Raw genomic sequence first — 16,870 nt, forward strand, 5'->3', positions numbered from 1 at the left:
CCTTTGTGTGTTCACAGGCGTGGGCGAAAAGCTTTTGAAGATTGATAAAAGGTTTTGCTGGAATGTTTTACAGGGCATTAAGTTTCATGATAATAGCCTCAAATTTCTAAAAGCAGAAGCAGTGTGACTTTTTTTACCCACCAGGACAAAAGCTTTTAATGAGTCTAACAATCTCTTTTCTTATTGTAGACTTAGCCGAACGCTAAAAGGTTAGTGTGACTAAAGAAATGTCAAAGATGAAGAGAAAAATGGGCACTGCAGCAGATAAAAAAGGCCTTTATTCTTGTAGGTGTTCTTTTTTTATATGTGTTATAGTTTGGGGATTTTCTTTTAAACTGTTATCCAATGAAGTACATAGAGTTTGCCGAGACCAATTAGTGTGTTACTCCTGTCCATAACGGCATCAATAACCCCAAATGTGAGAACCCTTTTTGCCTAAGCTTTAAAATCACAAGAGGTTGCTTAAAATAATTGACCACAAACCGTGATATTCTGTCAAGAAGCTGCATCATCTTCACTTTTAACATATTCTGTTCACATAACCCAATGTTTTGACATCTGATATACTTTTGATGTAACATATAAAGCCCCTGTAGCAATGTGTCTTATTTTGCCTTGCTGGTGCTATAGATCCCTTTTTTGCTTTGCACTCAGTGTATGAGCGTCCTCTAGTGGTTGAGTTGTTATAATCTGAATTAGTTAATAAATACATGTAGTTCTAACACCCCATGTCAGACTATTTAGAAATTTAATGAAGCAAAACTGAATCTAATTTAATCAGTGTAGACTGAGACTCTGCAAGGCGTTATGTGTCATTCAGTAATATTTCCAGTTAAGGTTGCTGCATTGAGTAACTTTGTGCAAATTTCAGTGGATGTCGCTGGTTGTGACGTACATGTTGGGTCAGTAAATGGCTATGCAGCTCTCCTCTCCCCCTCGCTCTCTGCTGGGCTACAGTTAGTTCTCCATATCAGAGCCCAACATGAATGATCAGGCTAGTTAGCATGGCAACCAAAGACGATGAATAAATAATTTTTCTGTAATTGTAAATTGTTTCTCTGCCATAAACACATTAAATGAGGGTGACTGACAGTGCTAAGACCTTCCTCCTGGCTCTGATTGGTTGTTTCTGACCAGAAGCTGATGGTGACAATTTTAACAAATATGTAAAAAGAAAAACAAACAAACAAAAAAACCATACTGTTTATAAAAGTTAAATACAGCAGCTTTGCGCCGCCCCAGTCAATTGATCCAGCATTCACATTCCTGGTATTAAACCACCTCTCTTTCACTCTTTAATTGCTGTATTCTCCTGTTATGCTCCATTATACTCCATGTACCCAGTTCCTGTTTGTAAGTTCTTGTTTAGTTATTGTTACACTAAAGTCTGCTCTACATTTGGGTCTAATGATCAGACCAAAAATCATGACACAAATTGGTTGAAATATAATTAAAGCCAAACGTCTGGCTTTAGAAAAGGCATTTCATTTCACTGATGATTTGTCATCTTGCGGAGAGGAAACCTGATATACTGACTATAATCAATAAAGAAAAAACTGCCGTCATCAATGTTGTGTAGTAAATTTTCTAATCTACCCTAATGAGCAGCTATCAAAATAATATCTACATTATTACAACTTGAAACCAGAAAATGCCTGAAAACCTTTTCCGTGACCTCTTAGTTTTCACTATCATTCAATCATCAGTATTAAACACCAAACGGCAGCACGCCAGCCAGAAAACATTATACCTACTAATCATTGCCATTTCTCCAAGAAACGCAATGTTGTCCACTTAAATATGTCCAAGCCTGGGGGTTTGGAGAAGCACAAACAGATTAAATGTCCACCTAAGAGGAAGCAGGAGTTATAAGGAAAGAGGAGAAGACTCACTTTCCTCAAAACAGATGCTCAAGTCCCGAGGGGGTTCTAATAAAAGAGAATTAGGATTCGAACCATTCAGCCCACTTCCTCTACCTTTAACCTTCAGGATGCCAACATAAGGAAAGACATACATCAAACGTCTTAAGTTTTGTTTTCCGCCTTTTGGGGAACACCTATGAGCGAGGTTTCATTTTCATAAGTACCAGCATCCAGAGACTGCTGTGATTCATGTTTTAAAAGAGTTATAAATTAGAGCCCAGCACACCTCAGTGTGATCGAGGCTCCAGGACCGGAGTGTGTGGGCACACCAATGGTACACACAAATACAACACGATAAAGAAAATAGCCAAAGAAAAAAGAAAGAAGTAGATATTTAAACACATCCAGCAGAGGTCAGTTTCAAGACTCAGCCATTTTTATTGCCCACACACCCACGCCCACGTACTGAACATCATTAAAAACAAAAGGGCATCACTGAAACAATGTAGCAATCTGTGATGCAGCCAACTGAGACAGATTTGTTGCTGTAAGGCTGCGCTGCACGAATCTTACAAGAGAAAAGCCTTCATTTTCACGCAATTCTTCACCCATAAAAATGTGGGATTTGATTGCAGCTGTCTGTTTCTGTCCAGTATTTTTAGTTCCTGTGTTTGAACACTGCAATTACTTATTTGGTTTCAGCAGGCATAGACTAAATGGAAAGTTTTCATACTTTGTTTTACAACCAGATCAATTCTGTAAATGAAAGGCAACAGATAGGTGATTTTTGAAAATATTTGCTAATAAATTTGGAAAAAAGTACAAACATCTTTGTTTAGATCTTTTTACAACGGCACCACTCAATGAAGTTCAGTGTGACTAATTCCCTTTTGAAGTAAAAGTCAATGACCTTTGCATAGTTTAGTTTTATGTAAGCCTAAATTATATATATATAAATATATATTGTGTTAAAAAATAAACATGTAGAACAATAAACAAACCTAACAGATCAGGGATAAGGTTCGACATTATTCTGAACACACAACCCAGCAGCATCATACTGTGGATGTTGTTTTTTCCAAGCTGGAATAATAATCCTTTTCAGAGCAGATGGAAAAAATTTCAGAGCTTAAAAGAAACAAAAACAAAAAAAAAAAAACAGCAATCCTGGAAGAAAACCTGTAAGACACTGCAAAAAAACTGACATGGCTGAAGTTTACATTCCTGTAGGACAACAACCCTAAACGTAAAACCAGAACTTCATTTTTAAAAACATTATCAGATATTTAATTGATAATTTGTGCCAAGACTCGAAAATTGTTCACAGACACTGTTTCTAGTCAAACTAGGCCAGAACAGTTTTGCAAAGAATGTGGAACCACATTAGTCTCTAGACACGCAACTCTGATCGGGACACATTACTAAACAACTCAGGTGGAAAAGTTTTCTACAGAGACTCAGGGGAGACAACCTTCACTTCACAATGACGATTACCATTTTGTCTACTGCATAGAATCCAAATAAAATACACCGATGGTTTTGGTTGTAGCATACCAAAATGTGAAACAGTCTGAATATGTTTGCAAAGGCATTGTAAATTGATTCATGGCAACCGCCTTAAGGGCTCTAGAGAATTTGAAAATATTGGAAATTAAGAAAACACCTCAGGAGAACACAGCAATGTTTATTATTATTTATTTACTTGACATGCAACCAAAAAGGAAACAAAAGTCAAATATTTACTTTCCTGCATTTTCTCACAACACCATTCATTGTAATCTTACACCAAGCTGACTGTCAGTTAGAGATGAAACTTGCTGATTTTTCAGTGTCTTTGGGTTATCACAAGTCACCTCCGTCTCAAAGAGAACATTTTGCTGATGGTTGGTGAGCCACCTCCACAAGTACTCCATCTTCCCATCACACTCCCAGGGGTTCCCTGTCAGGATTATCTGCACAGAGGGATTAACCCCATCCAGCAGGCCTGTGGGGACGTGGCGAAGCTGATTCTGATTCAGCAGCAGAAGCTCAAGGCTTTGAAGTCTGTGTAGGAGGTTCACTGGCAGATCCTGAAGCTGATTCTCCTGCAGGTACAGGTATTTTAGTTTTAGATTATGAGCAAATAATTGAGGTTTTAGGGTTATTAATTTGTTCCCAGCCAGATTTAGCGTCTCCAGGTGATGCAGGTTACTGAACACGTCAGCGTGTAACTCTTGAAGACTGTTACCGTCCAGATCCAGGGTCTGCAGAAGGGGGAGTTTGTGAAGCAGAGCGGCCGAGATGCTGGTCAGATGGTTATTGGACAAATCCAGATAGAGAAGGCTGCTGTTGCCAGAAAACCATGCTGGGTCGGCTTCCAGCAGCTGGTTATTTTTCACTACCAGGTTGCGAAGCGAGCTGTGACTGAACACATTTGCAGGCAATTTAACTAGCTTGTTTCCTGTGAGATCCAACGTGTCCAAGTGGGATAAGGAGACCAATAAATCTGAGGAAAGATTTGCCAGATTGGTGTGATAGAGCTGCAGCTTGTTTAGGAACGGCACAGCGCTCAGTTCACCTGCAGTGATGCTGCTGAGGTGTGTGTTTTGGATGGATATTTGTGTGGTGTTGGTAGGAAAACCAGTTCTAGGAAAAACTGTGAGGCCACCTTTGCCGCACACCACCTCAGCATCTGAAGGCTCAAAAGAGCACGAGCATCGATCTGGACACGAGTGAGCATTTCTTCTTTTGTAGTCAAATTCAGCTAGTGCGATGAAAGTGACAAGGAGCAACAACTTCATCTCTGCAGCGAAACACTGGGGAAAGAAAAATAACTTTAAGAATAAATCAACACTTTGTTGTATAAATGGTTCTTGTTAATATATGCCTACCTGAATAGAGCAGCAGGAACTTGTTCCCTTTCAAGTCTGGACTGTTTTTCACACAAGGCTGAGCATATTATGGCATCGAATCAGGATGAAATGTTGCAAAAGGCAAACAGAACAGAGCAAATAAAGTGGTTACTGTTTTCCTGTACTTTGTAACAGCAACAATGTTGCCATGCAAATCAATATCTTCTACTTTCTGTCTCCCAAAAACCTTTTTAATGCATATACTATTGCAAAGGATTTCTTTAAGCATGCATATAATTGACAGCAAAAATCCAAAACACATCCAAGGCTGATTCACATATATGTTTATTATAAAAGAGATGCGTGGGAAGAAGTGATAATGACATGTCACTTAAAGCCTTGCTACTATATTCACATTCAATCCAGGTTGAAATTCAAAAACAAAAGACAAAATGGTCGTATTGCTATCTTTTTATATTGTCAACAGGTGAAATGTAATTTATTAATTGAATCAGAAACAGGTGGGATTTTTTTATGTTAGATTTCAGAACCACTGTCAAGCACTTAGTATTGATAGAAACCCATCTAATTCCATTTTATAATCTTTGAAAAGACTGAAAGAAAAAATAAATCTCTCATAAAAAGGTTTTAAATGGAACCAATCGACACCTAATTATGGAATGCTGAAGCAATTGCTCCAAATTTTAATAGGAACGGAACACAGCTAGATTAAAACTCTTGCAGTAAACAAGTAGCTGCAAACTATCCTAAACTATCATTGCAAATTTCAGTTTAGTCTCGTCTAGCCTTACTGAGAAGAGTCAAAGTCCAAAACGACCAGACAACTCTCTGGAGTAAAGGTAAATGTAAAACGCAAATATTCAAATGTCTGCAAAAAGTTGATTTATTTTTTATTTTTTGGAAAGAAATTTAAAAATGTCCACAAGTCATCGTAATGCTTTGGTTGCATCTTTATCCATTTCCTTAAAAAAATTAATCTTCAGTGCTTGAATTAACGAGTGGTTAATGAATACATATTCCTGCCTAAACAAAAACAAGCAAATGGGGAATTTTAAACATTTAGTTTGTATTAAATCTTATTGATATAAAATATTTCTTAAAGGATAACTACAGAACTAACAGTAAGCTTTTTTTATTGAAATGTCAGGATGAGCCAAAATCTCGTTTGCAGCAGATAACTTCTTGTCCAGATTAGGAAGCCCCAGTAGCTAAAGCTAACTGCTAACCCAAGAGGAAAAAAGACCAATCTTCTGCATCTCAAAATTGCCATTGTTAATTTAGTATGTTTTAAATTACTGTTATATTTGCATTTAAAACTAAAAGGATATTATGTTTTTGTACACCATCTTGCCCAACAAGAATTCGGTGCAATTTTATACAGAAAACAATAGTTATTTACTCCAGAAAAGAAAGTTGTTGGTGCGCCACCAATGATCTTCCAGTGTTGAAACATGCATGAAGAAAAAACATATAAGATGGTTCCAGAGGACATACACAAAAAATCTGGCAGATTTTTAAGATCAATAAATGTGTTCGCTTGAACAACTGTTAACTTTTTACATCTTTTTATTCTTATATTACAGATACAACATAACTGTAATATTAAAAAAAATACACATTTTGTTTTCATTTAGGTTTCATACAAAAAGACCAATGGAATAGCACAACACTTTACTGCTATTTCCCCAAGTAATAATTTTTATAAGACCAATCAATCAAACATGCTTTGATTGCATTATCATAAACCACAATCAAAGCATGTTTCTGCTATTAGATGGGCCATTTCTGTGATTAGAGACATGTTGAGGACGTAGAACTTCACTTCAGACTAGCCAGTATCTTCAGTTTCTGTGAAAGTTGCAGGCAAGAAATTAACAGTTTGTACAATTTAATAGGACCTCAGTCAAGAAAAAATTCATGAATTAGCCCTTTTATACACCTAATCACAGTCAGAATCAGGAAGGCTGAGACCCAATGTTCAGATCGTTTTCTGTAAGGGAAATTACTGAGCGCCCTGCGAGAGACTCAGGCAATGCACAAGTGATGTTGTCTGCCAACAAAACCTTCTTGTTGTTCCTCTGAAGCCACTGCCACAGGTACTCTACTTCCCTGTCACAAAGTAATGGGTTGCCAGACAGGTCCAGTCCGCCTTCCTCAAGGGAGCTCAGCAAGTCAAGAAAACCTTTGGAGATGCGACTGAGCTGGTTGTCATCCAGACTGAGATGTGTGAGTCTGTTGAGTCCCTGGAAGAGGTTCTGTGGGAGTTTGGTGAGCTTGTTTTGAGAGAGAAACAGAGAAGTGAGATTGTGTGTGAACTGGAAAACAGATGCATCCAAAGTCTCAAGCTTGTTGTTTTGCAGGTTTAGCCTCTCAAGTTTAGTCAGATGGTCCAGGGAGTTTGGTGGTATCTTTTCCAGTCGATTGTTGGACAAGTCAATATTCTGTAGGTGAGGGAGCATCTGAAACAAACCAACTGGGATCTCTGTTAGACGATTTTCAGAGAAGTCCAACCAGGTCAGGCTGCTGTTATGAGGAAGCCACTTTGGATCTGCCCGCTTAATCTGATTGTTCTTCAGAACCAAGTTTCGAAGTGGAGCATCGCTGAAGACGTCTACAGGTAGATCACTCAGCTGGTTTCCGGTCAGATCCAACGTATGCAACTGAGGAACGCCTCTGAGTAAATGAGACGAGAGGCTCTGAAGCTGGTTCCCATACAGATGGAGCTCTTTCAGAAGAGGCGTTGCTTTGAGGTGGTGTTCTGAGATGGAGGTGATGTTTGTCAGCTGAATTGTCAGCATGGTGGTGTTCTCTGGAAGACCCACCGATGGATACTCTGTCAGAGGAACTTCATTACAAACGACCTCCATACTTGTGGGGTAGCATTTGCACAAAGCTGGACAGGAAAAACTGCTGTGGCAGAAGAATGCCAGGAAGAGAAAAGCAGCAACACAGAACTTCATCGCTAAAATTAAACAGAATGAGAACATGAAGGTTTAAATGCCTGGAGAGATATTGCAAAATGAGTGACAGCAAATAAAATGGTTAAGAAATCTATTCTAGTTTTCACAAGCAATGCTGAGAAACAGAAAAAAAGACTTACTGCGTTATTCCAGTTAAAGATCAACTAGACTGCTCCAGTAATGGTCACTTGCAAATTACTGTCTTTTAAGGGGTCAAATCCTGTGATCTAATCATTACTTATTGCGCAAATAATGAAATGTCCCTGCAGAGTCGCTTTTCAAGGCCATGCGCAGTTGCAACAGAGTTGCAGGGAAAGTCCAAAGCCTTCAAAGGGAGTATTTTTCAGTGCGACTGAAAAATACTGAAAAGGAAAAGGTGCAGAAAAGGTCACACAGCAAGTGGGGAGTTTTAAAATTAATCTCTGTCGGAAAACTGGTCATAACTGAGTCTTTCGGCAGGATAATGATCCAAAACAAATGGCCAAATCAAAAACACAAACTGTTAATCAGAATCAAATTGAAGTCTCTTTCATGTCTTTTCATGCCTGAGAAGACAACATGAGGGAAAATGCAGGAATCTGCAGAATCTCTCCAGATCATCCAAATAGTAAATTGTCAGAAATTCATTCCAGACTTTTCCAACATTGTGAAATCTAATAGGAGAAGAACTGGTACATTATTGGATACAAGGTGGTGGGTTCAACAAATATTTCTCAAAGTGGGATTTTCCCCCTCCACTGAATAAGCTAAAATTGTGAAATTCAGTAGAATAAGATTATTCTACTGCTTTAAAACAGTCCTTCATTTTAAGGCTTTTATTCACCCTAGAAGATTCAAATATTCAGGGAGGTTGTAGTTCAAAAATAATATCACTAGCATTTTCTGCAGCTCTTATTTGCGTTTTATTTTTTTGCAAATATTGCTTTATACTTCTGAATGTTCTAACATAATTGCGGTTCTCTGTGTTTTTTTAAGCCTTTTACATAAAACATTTGAAATATTAGCATAGCTAATTGGATTCCATTTATTGCTCAGTAAGGCAATCGAGTTCCAATTTTAGTTTATAAATCTGCAGTTTTTAGGTAAAATGAAAACGTGTCCTGCTGCATGTAGAGAAACACCAAAACCAACAAAATGCAGAATTGATCTCAGTTGAATAGAAACTGATTGGTTTAAAAATGTAGATGAAGAAAATTCATAATGAGGAGACAATCAGCAGGTTGAGCAGGTTTCATCTGCTGGTAAGTTATCCAAATTGTGGCGTCACGCTCATATTTAAAACCTTTGACATGGGATAGGATTTTAGCATTTGGAAACATGGAGAACCATTACATTATAGATAGTGGGAGCCACTTGGCTTTAGGGGTTCTGAAAGATTTATTTCAGACCAGCCCACTCAGAACTCATGCACTTGTGAGATACAGGCAGAGGTATCCTAGAAAATTTCACACTTGAAACAGTTGCTTTAAAATACATGATCAGATATCACTTAATGATCTAATTTTATTTTCTTATAAAATTGGATGGAAAACATGAGATGTTGTCCAAGATGGCTTGAAATACTACAATATTTTAAAGCATCTAAAGCAGAAGAAGAGCATCACATCTTTCTAACTTATAAAATTGAAGTAAAAAACTGAAAGATGCATCATCCCTCTGCAGATCAACTGTCTGCCAAATTTTCAGCTAATGGCTCTCTGGGCTCAACATAGATTTTTCTGTCTGTTTTGTTTTAAATTAAGCAAAATAAATAGGGACAAACTGTGACAGGCTAGTAGTAGACAGCTGTTAAAAAAGTGCAACATTGGAATTTATCATACATTTTTCTCAAATAACCATATGGTTCAAATTATCATACACACACTCACCATTATCTGATGGAATATTTGACCACTATTCGTATTAGAAATGTCTGGGCTCATTTAAAGTGCCATAGTTTCAATGGTTTTCTTTTTTTTTTTAAACCAAATATTTATTTGGATTCAGAGGTCTGTTGGAACAACTAAGTCCAGGTTTCAACCATCTAAGACAAATTTCTACCTGAGGATGAGACATAAACTAAAATGATCAGAAGCCACAGAGGCACACCATGCTGGGACCAGCAGCAGAAACGCTTTTAGTGTCTGAATGCAAAGCACATTGTGTTGCTCTTTGATTGAAATGTGTTGCATAAATGCTATATTTTCCTCCTTATTTTGCACAATTTACTGGCTCTTTATGTCATGGACTCCCCATGAGATACTCAAATATAAGTCAGCAGGCTTTAAAGTAAGACACAAATACACAAAATGCATCCTTGTATGTTTTGTATGTTTTCTTTTTATTGTCCTGAATATTGAATTGAAAGAAGAAATACATTTCACATTATTCCGTAATGCTGTGATGGCTATATTTAGTGTGATAAAACAAGTCCAGGACATTAAAGCTCAAAAGGGCCCTCCCTCTCTAAAACTCTGTTCATACATTTACAGGACACCCTGTATAATGTGCCACTACAATAGCCATAAAAATGTAACAATCATGTAATATCAGCTCTGCTTTTAGTGTTCGTAAAGAAGCACAACATTTCACAAACGATTTTGAATGAGTCCATCGGTGAATATAAAAAAGGCAGTCTCATTATGAAGATGTGGTTGAGTTTCCTCTCATCAAAAATGACAAAAAGCATCCCAGTTCTCATGACAACAGCCAGTTAATCTGAATCTCTGTCATGTGTTTTGCTATTATTTTCAGGCTTTTTTTTTCTGTACTTTTCACGTGCAGGCAACTGGGTCCAGACAATCCACATGGATGAAAACACAGCCAGGGTTAACTGGAAAAGAGAGATGTAGAAAAAAAAAAAAAACAGAATAATGTGAGAAAAACTTGAGATGCAACCAGCAGAGTGGCAAGGAATCAAAGGCAACGCCCACACGAAATCCACACATACAAAAACAAGGAAGCTACACTGCATCTAAACCCATCAGGGCTGTAAAACACACACAAGAAAACAGACAAATCCAGGGATAGACTGTCTACATGTTTGCAATCGTGAGGATGTTGTCCTTTGGTGAAGACTTGAAACATGCAGAAAACGCCGCCTACAAGGTTTGCATAAATTCTCTAAGCTTAAAGTTACACACTGTAATGCTTGTTTTGCACTCAGCTGTTTAATTTAGGGCTTACACAAAAACATGCTTCAGATAATAAATATGCCTCCTGGACAGTTTTCACACGGTTCTCATGCAGAGGTGGAGTTACCCTCTGACTCTCCGATTTCAGAAGAAAATATCATCATCATCATCCATCGACCAACTCCAGTCTTTCAGGTCTAACTCAAGCAGCCTGAAACAATGAGGGTTCAGGGAATGACATTTTTTGTTGGTAGCAATACCTGCCACAATCACCAGGGGGCAGTGTGGAGCAAGGACTAGCTTCTGGGTTACTGTGCATGTACATGCTGCTTGGTATGAGGCAAGTGTTAATTGACACGGTAGCACAGCAACAAAGCAGGTGGTTGGGGCTCACCAGGCTTCTCCTACTTACAGTCTCCAAGTGTGAGAAATTTTAGAAATGTGGGGTCAGAGGTGAGGAGTTCAGGGGTCAGTGGAGGATGATGCGGAGCATAGGGCCAGTGCTGCAGGATGAAAGCCAGTTAGGGCATGGCTGAGATGATATAGCTTCAATACAGTACCCAAAAAAATGTGATTAGTGACTACGCTAACAGGTCAGGAATAAGTGCGTTTTAGTGCCGCGTTCAGCATGTGAAAATGACTCAGGAAGCCTGCTGAAAGCAAAAACACTCTGTCCCAGCAGCAGCTTTTTATGGCACAATAAAAGAAAAAAAAACCTGCCACATTTTAACTACACAGAAGGAATGTTTGAACATATAATGTGTTTGCAAACGAAGATATTCATTGTTCTTACACAGCCTGGAAATGCTTGGAATTTTATTTCAGTAGAACCAGAATGGGGGAAAAAAGTATGGAAAATATTTCCAAACTTTCTTCCCTATCTCGTTGTGTCCTTTCTTTCGCCCTTGCTCCCTTCTTAATGTCCTATATTTATTTCTTTAGTCCAGTTTCGACCTTTTCTTATTATATACTTCCCTCCTATCTTTCTTGTATTTTCCTTTTTCTGCCCTTTTAACCTTGAGCCCTACAGGTCTGTTTTCTATATTCTTTATCCTTTTCTTTCTTGTATCAAATCTTATTCAATGTTGCCCTTAATTCCTTCTTCCCTTCTTTCCTCTGCTCATTTCATTCTTCCAATCTTTCTCACCTTACATTGTTCTAACCTTTTTTATATCCTGCTCTTGAGTCCAAAAGTTTCTTCATTCTTTCCCTAGTATGATTTCCATCCTCAATTATGTTCTTCCTTCTTTCATTGTGTCCTACCTACCTCCCTTTGTCCTTCATTCCTTCTCTTCCCCCTCAATTTTTTATTTAATTTCACATTTTTTCCATGTTGCATATCCAGAAATATCTGCCATGAATTCATCATTAACTTAAGTTCTTCTTATTCTAAAACTATGTGCTATTCTGGGGTGGTCATTTACATAATTCCAGTTAATCACATCAAAGTTGATGGCTGTAATGTTTGACAGGTAGGAATACTTCTGTAGTTACGGCTTGTGATGATCAAAGCTTTGATGCTTATGAGTTGATGTGACCCGTTTTCTGTGCCCCTCACCTGGACTTGTCTGACGTCTGCTGCTGTCTGGTGGACGGGATTTTGATGGCGCGGCGGTGGGACAGGCGAGGAGAGTCCTTGGGGGAAGACTCCGGCGACATGTGAGGAGAGGAGAATGGCAGGGATTCAATTGGGCTGTTCCGTGCTGCCGGCGGAGGACTTAGTGTTGGGTTTTTCTTAGGGATGCGCTTGAGGAGGTGATTGACCCAACGCTGCTGTTCCGTCTGGGAGCTGGTCAGCAGTAGCAACTCTTTGGCAGTGGACATATCGTAGTTCACTAGGGAAGATTGACGATATGAAAAGATTCAAATTAAGATCAAGATTTGAGCTTTTTAGTCTTTTTGTTCTAAGATTTGAAGCGAATCACTTCAAATTAATGATCCTCTTCACTGTTTGTAACAAGTTCAATGGGGATAACTACACAAAAATTTTCAGAAGCTCCAAAAGAGCTTGTTAAAGGAGAGAAATGACACCTTTGCATGGAGGAATATTGTCTTCTTTCTTGTCCAGATGGTCTTTGTGGTACTTTGTATGGCAGCAGCGGCACTCGAGGGCCGCCGGAGGCTTGAAGACATTCCACAGGGGCCGTACACAAACCTCACAGCTGCAGGGCAAGTGGTACAGAGTGTTGATGAACTCATGACCTTTGTGCATGATGTAATTGGATCGTTCGCAAGGTGCGGGCTCCTCCACGGCCTCCTGGTCGCGTTTGCTCTCGCCCTCATTGGCATACAAGATCTGAAGGAAAACAGGAAGGCCATGAAATGTGGTGCAAAAAAAGGATTTACTTGATGATAATATTATGCACAAGATGAACCTGGATAGAAAGTTAAGAAATCAGAGAATACCTGGAATATTCTAGGGATTTCTTTGACGTCTGCTCGGTAACAGTCAGTTTGAGTGATGGGTCGAACGTGGAACAGCTTTCTAAAGGGGGAATAGAATCGGGCAGGTAAAGAAAGTCTCAAAAATGATCTGTCTTAATATTTTGGCATTTATTAAGCAGAAATGGTGTTGGGAACCCAAAACGAAAACAGTTTAGTCTGATTGAATGTCAGGCAATAAAGATAAAGTAGTATCAGTCAACTTGTTAATGAGCACTTTCATAAAAGTGATCTATGTTAGTTGAGACCAAGCAGTTCTGCTCAATTTTTTTTGTCCTCACGACAAAAAAAGTTAAAAATTTGCTAAGTGTCAGCATCTTCTTAAGTAATTGTAAGTCACAGTTTCTACATTAACGTGAGAAAGTTAAGAGACACCATTCCCTTTTTGCAGAATGATTTCCCTAGGTCCTGGGGAAGCTAAGTATCTCAAAATCATGACACTTCCCCCTCCATGCTTCAAATCATAAGATCCTTTTCCTTGAATTGTGTGACTGGGCCATCTGTACTGCTGTCCAACTAGTTTATTTTTGATTAATCTGTTCAAAGAACACTAATCGAAAAGCCTTGGTTTTAGTCTGTGTTCCATGTGGTAATTTTAATCTGCCCTTCATGTGTTTCTTATATTTTCCTCCCTGCTTGCCTCTTTTGAAAGTTAAACCTGTGCAGTCTCTGATTCTACAGAGACCAATTCCTGTAGAACCAGAATCTGCGCATGAAACTTACCAGAGCCTACTATAAGTCCTGTGATGACATTTTAGGGAACATTTCAGTTTCCTTTCGAGGTGAACCCGAGTGGACAGCAAGACCCGAGTATAATGCCAGATGCATTATTTTTTTGGTGCACCGTGATCCGACAACATCTTAAGAACTCACTGTTCTTAAGAACATTGAATCCCTCAACAGACTGATGAGGTGCTAACCACTGTGTTCCCTCTGACTCCAACAGGCAGCAGTGTGCCAAACTCAATGTCTGAGGACTAGACAGAGCAAAACCTATTAAAAATGCTGCGTGAAGATATTCTAATCAAGTGTGCTTGATGTGTCAGCCTATCAATTTGCAAGATATTATTATGTTAAGATTTTATATATTTGTATTACACATTTCTGAAGATGCGTGGGTATCAGTTTTTATTGTTTATCTATAACCATTGAATGTCTCGGTATTGGTAGTAAAAATAAATAAATAAATGTTCTTGGCACTATTGGCCTTTTATCGAGAGTTGCCAGACAGGACATGGGGAGAGTCCCAGTATTGATATCAAGTATCCATATCTAGAAATGTGTTCAAAAGACACACAGTCTGGCATTGGGTGTGGTAATTTTTTCATGATTTTTTTCCAGCGTTTTACCCATCCATCCATCCATCCATTTTCTGTTCACCCTTGTCCCTAATGGGGTCGGGAGGGTTGCTGGTGCCCATCTCCAGCTACGTTCCGGGCGAGAGGCGGGGTACACCCTGGACAGGTCGCCAGTCTGTCGCAGGGCAACACAGAGACATACAGGACAAACAACCATGCACACACACACTCACACCTAGGGAGAATTTAGAGAAACCAATTGACCTGACAGTCATGTTTTTGGACTGTGGGAGGAAGCCGGAGTACCCGGAGAGAACCCACGCATGCACAGGGAGAACATGCAAACTCCATGCAGAAAGACCCCGGCCGGGAATCGAACCCAGGACCTTCTTGCTGCAAGGCAACAGTGCTACCAACTGCGCCACTGTGCAGCCTAGATGTTCAGCTTTCAGCGACTCACTCGATGTCCAGGGTCATGAACGGGTTAGCTTGTTCTTGGTCCATCTGACTGTTGTAAAACAAGATTTTCTTACTGCTTACGACCACATACTGCAAAAGAAAAAATAAACAAGGATCAAAGATTGCTAAAAACTAAGAAAACACAACCCTTAAATGCAAGAAACACTGTTGGACTGATTACTTTTTTGTCCCAGCCAAATCGCTTTGTGTTCTTGGAAGGAAGTGAGATCCAGTCCTCCAGCCTGGAATCTAAAAAGAGGAAAGAAAAAGAAAAAAAAAAAAAAAAACAGGAAGATGCTGGCATTAAAAGGACAGCCTTCAATCGTCTGAATCACTTAAAAGAACACCTTGACATTTTTAAGTGCTTGTGGCATTTTCTTCAAGCAAGGCACTCATTACTCTGGGAGGAAATGATTCATTGCTAAGACAAAGGTCCTAGAGACAGGAAATCCTGCTTCCTTGCTGTCACGGAGCGCAACAGCTTGATTAGTAATGACAGCAAAATTTACAAGAAAATGTACACACAAAGCAAGGACAGGATTTTGGTAGAGAAAGAAGAATTAATCCTGAGTCTGGAAAAATCTCAACATTAATTCAAGTCTGTCTCAATTTCAGGACAGCTCAACAGTGCCATGCTGTGAGTTTTAATGTGTTCCGCAAACATTAAAAGTCAAACGAGGGAGCGGATTAGCTGCATTAAAGTAGTGACAAGCCCGAGGACAAAAATTGCTAAAAACAATTTTAGCAAAAATAGGGTTACATTTCAGTCTTCCACACCATGCAGGGTCACCTCCAGCTTCTGGCTCACGGGACTGCAGATAGGTCAGAGCCAGAGGGCGCTGGCAATGCTCCTTAGGCTCTTCGTCTTCTTCCTCATCCTCGGACTCGGAGTCAAACAGAGCCCGGGCTGAGTGAAGGTTGGGCCGAGTGTCAACGCGGACAGATTTGTGCGTGCGCTGGTAGGTGAAGGACATTGACTCGGAGGTGCGAGAGTGAGTAATGCTCACTGTACAGGAGCACGAAAGCAAGGATGTGGTGAGGAAAAATAGAAGCATTGAGAAAGAAGTGGAAGCAACTAATAAAATGAGGAAGAATCCATGCAGAAGTTTGTCTAAGGGTTCAATAATGCCGTTTAAAACCATAAAACATGTAGCGACAATTTCAGTTTGAGGGCCTACCTGGGAATCCGTCCGCCATTTCCAAATCATTGTTGCTGCTGATGCTGGTGGAGTCCAGAGAGTGAACACTAAGAGACGTGATCTGACACCGAAGCCGCTCGATGTCGCTGTCTTTACTGTCCAGAGCCATCTGCAGCTCCTGGCGCATGTGGGTCTCTTCGACCATCATCTGTGCACAAACACTCAAAACTGAGTTGGGTGCATGTAAAGTTGGCTTACAGATTTCTCGTAATTTTGATTTTTTTTTCTTATGCTCAGTTGATCCAGAACAAACAAATAGTGTTATAAACAAAGTTTTTTTTTTAAATTTACTCTTTATTGTTGGCTCAGAATTTAAATTTGTCTGATGAACTTTTTCACATCACAGTATTGTAGATTCATCATGGGCATGAATGCCACAGTAATTTATGTTAGTTACTCTTGACTTCGGCCATTTTTTTTTGGATGAACTGATAAATAAAAAAAATGTAACACCCATCATTTTTGAACAATTGGGTTCAAAAGGGTTTCTTTTGATAAGAATAGTGAAGATATACTCAGATACTCCCTCTTAAACAGAGATGATTGTCTATTAGTAAGATGCAGAGATGCAGGAGTTTGTGCATATTTTTGAGCTTATATGACTACATTTTGAAAAATCCACAATAAATTCAGACAGGAATCCATTTCTGGTTTTGAAAAAATAAAAAATAAAAATCACTCAAGC

The 16,870-nt window shown here is 39.1% G+C and overlaps 2 protein-coding genes across 5 annotated transcripts in view; both read right to left on the minus strand.

Annotated features, from left to right (window-relative positions):
• Positions 1-3,532: 3,532 nt before the first annotated feature.
• On the minus strand, positions 3,533-7,930 carry LOC102234525 (leucine-rich alpha-2-glycoprotein-like). Of its 2 annotated transcripts, XM_023347181.1 has the most exons (3): positions 7,815-7,930; positions 4,733-4,790; positions 3,533-4,657 (listed from the first exon to the last, which is right to left on the minus strand). In XM_023347181.1, exon 3 carries the CDS (start codon positions 4,640-4,642, stop codon positions 3,632-3,634), a length of 1,011 nt encoding a protein of 336 aa, XP_023202949.1. In that variant the 5' UTR covers positions 4,643-4,657; positions 4,733-4,790; positions 7,815-7,930; the 3' UTR covers positions 3,533-3,631. The 2 variants fall into 2 exon arrangements, with proteins under 2 accessions (XP_023202949.1, XP_023202950.1); XM_023347182.1 differs by lacking the exons at positions 3,533-4,657; positions 4,733-4,790 and adding an exon at positions 5,018-7,676 and having other exon boundaries at positions 7,815-7,925.
• Positions 7,931-9,973: 2,043 nt separating this feature from the next.
• The window catches only part of LOC102230495 (rho-associated protein kinase 2-like), a 36,493-nt gene continuing 29,596 nt past the window's right edge, over positions 9,974-16,870 (minus strand). Inside the window, exons 26-34 of one of the 3 annotated variants that reach the window (XM_023347617.1) lie at positions 16,165-16,333; positions 15,777-15,992; positions 15,168-15,235; positions 14,988-15,076; positions 13,194-13,272; positions 12,819-13,083; positions 12,346-12,622; positions 11,200-11,290; positions 9,974-10,486 (exon numbers count right to left, since the gene is read on the minus strand). In XM_023347617.1, the coding sequence (XP_023203385.1) occupies positions 11,257-11,290; positions 12,346-12,622; positions 12,819-13,083; positions 13,194-13,272; positions 14,988-15,076; positions 15,168-15,235; positions 15,777-15,992; positions 16,165-16,333 (1,197 nt within the window). In that variant the 3' untranslated portion in view covers positions 9,974-10,486; positions 11,200-11,256. The remainder of the gene's footprint in view (positions 10,487-11,199; positions 11,291-12,345; positions 12,623-12,818; positions 13,084-13,193; positions 13,273-14,987; positions 15,077-15,167; positions 15,236-15,776; positions 15,993-16,164; positions 16,334-16,870) is intronic. The other 2 variants (XM_023347619.1, XM_023347618.1) reach the window with 2 other exon arrangements.

Source organism: Xiphophorus maculatus, chromosome 15 (assembly GCF_002775205.1).
Source record: "Xiphophorus maculatus strain JP 163 A chromosome 15, X_maculatus-5.0-male, whole genome shotgun sequence".
Lineage (NCBI taxonomy): Eukaryota > Metazoa > Chordata > Actinopteri > Cyprinodontiformes > Poeciliidae > Xiphophorus > Xiphophorus maculatus.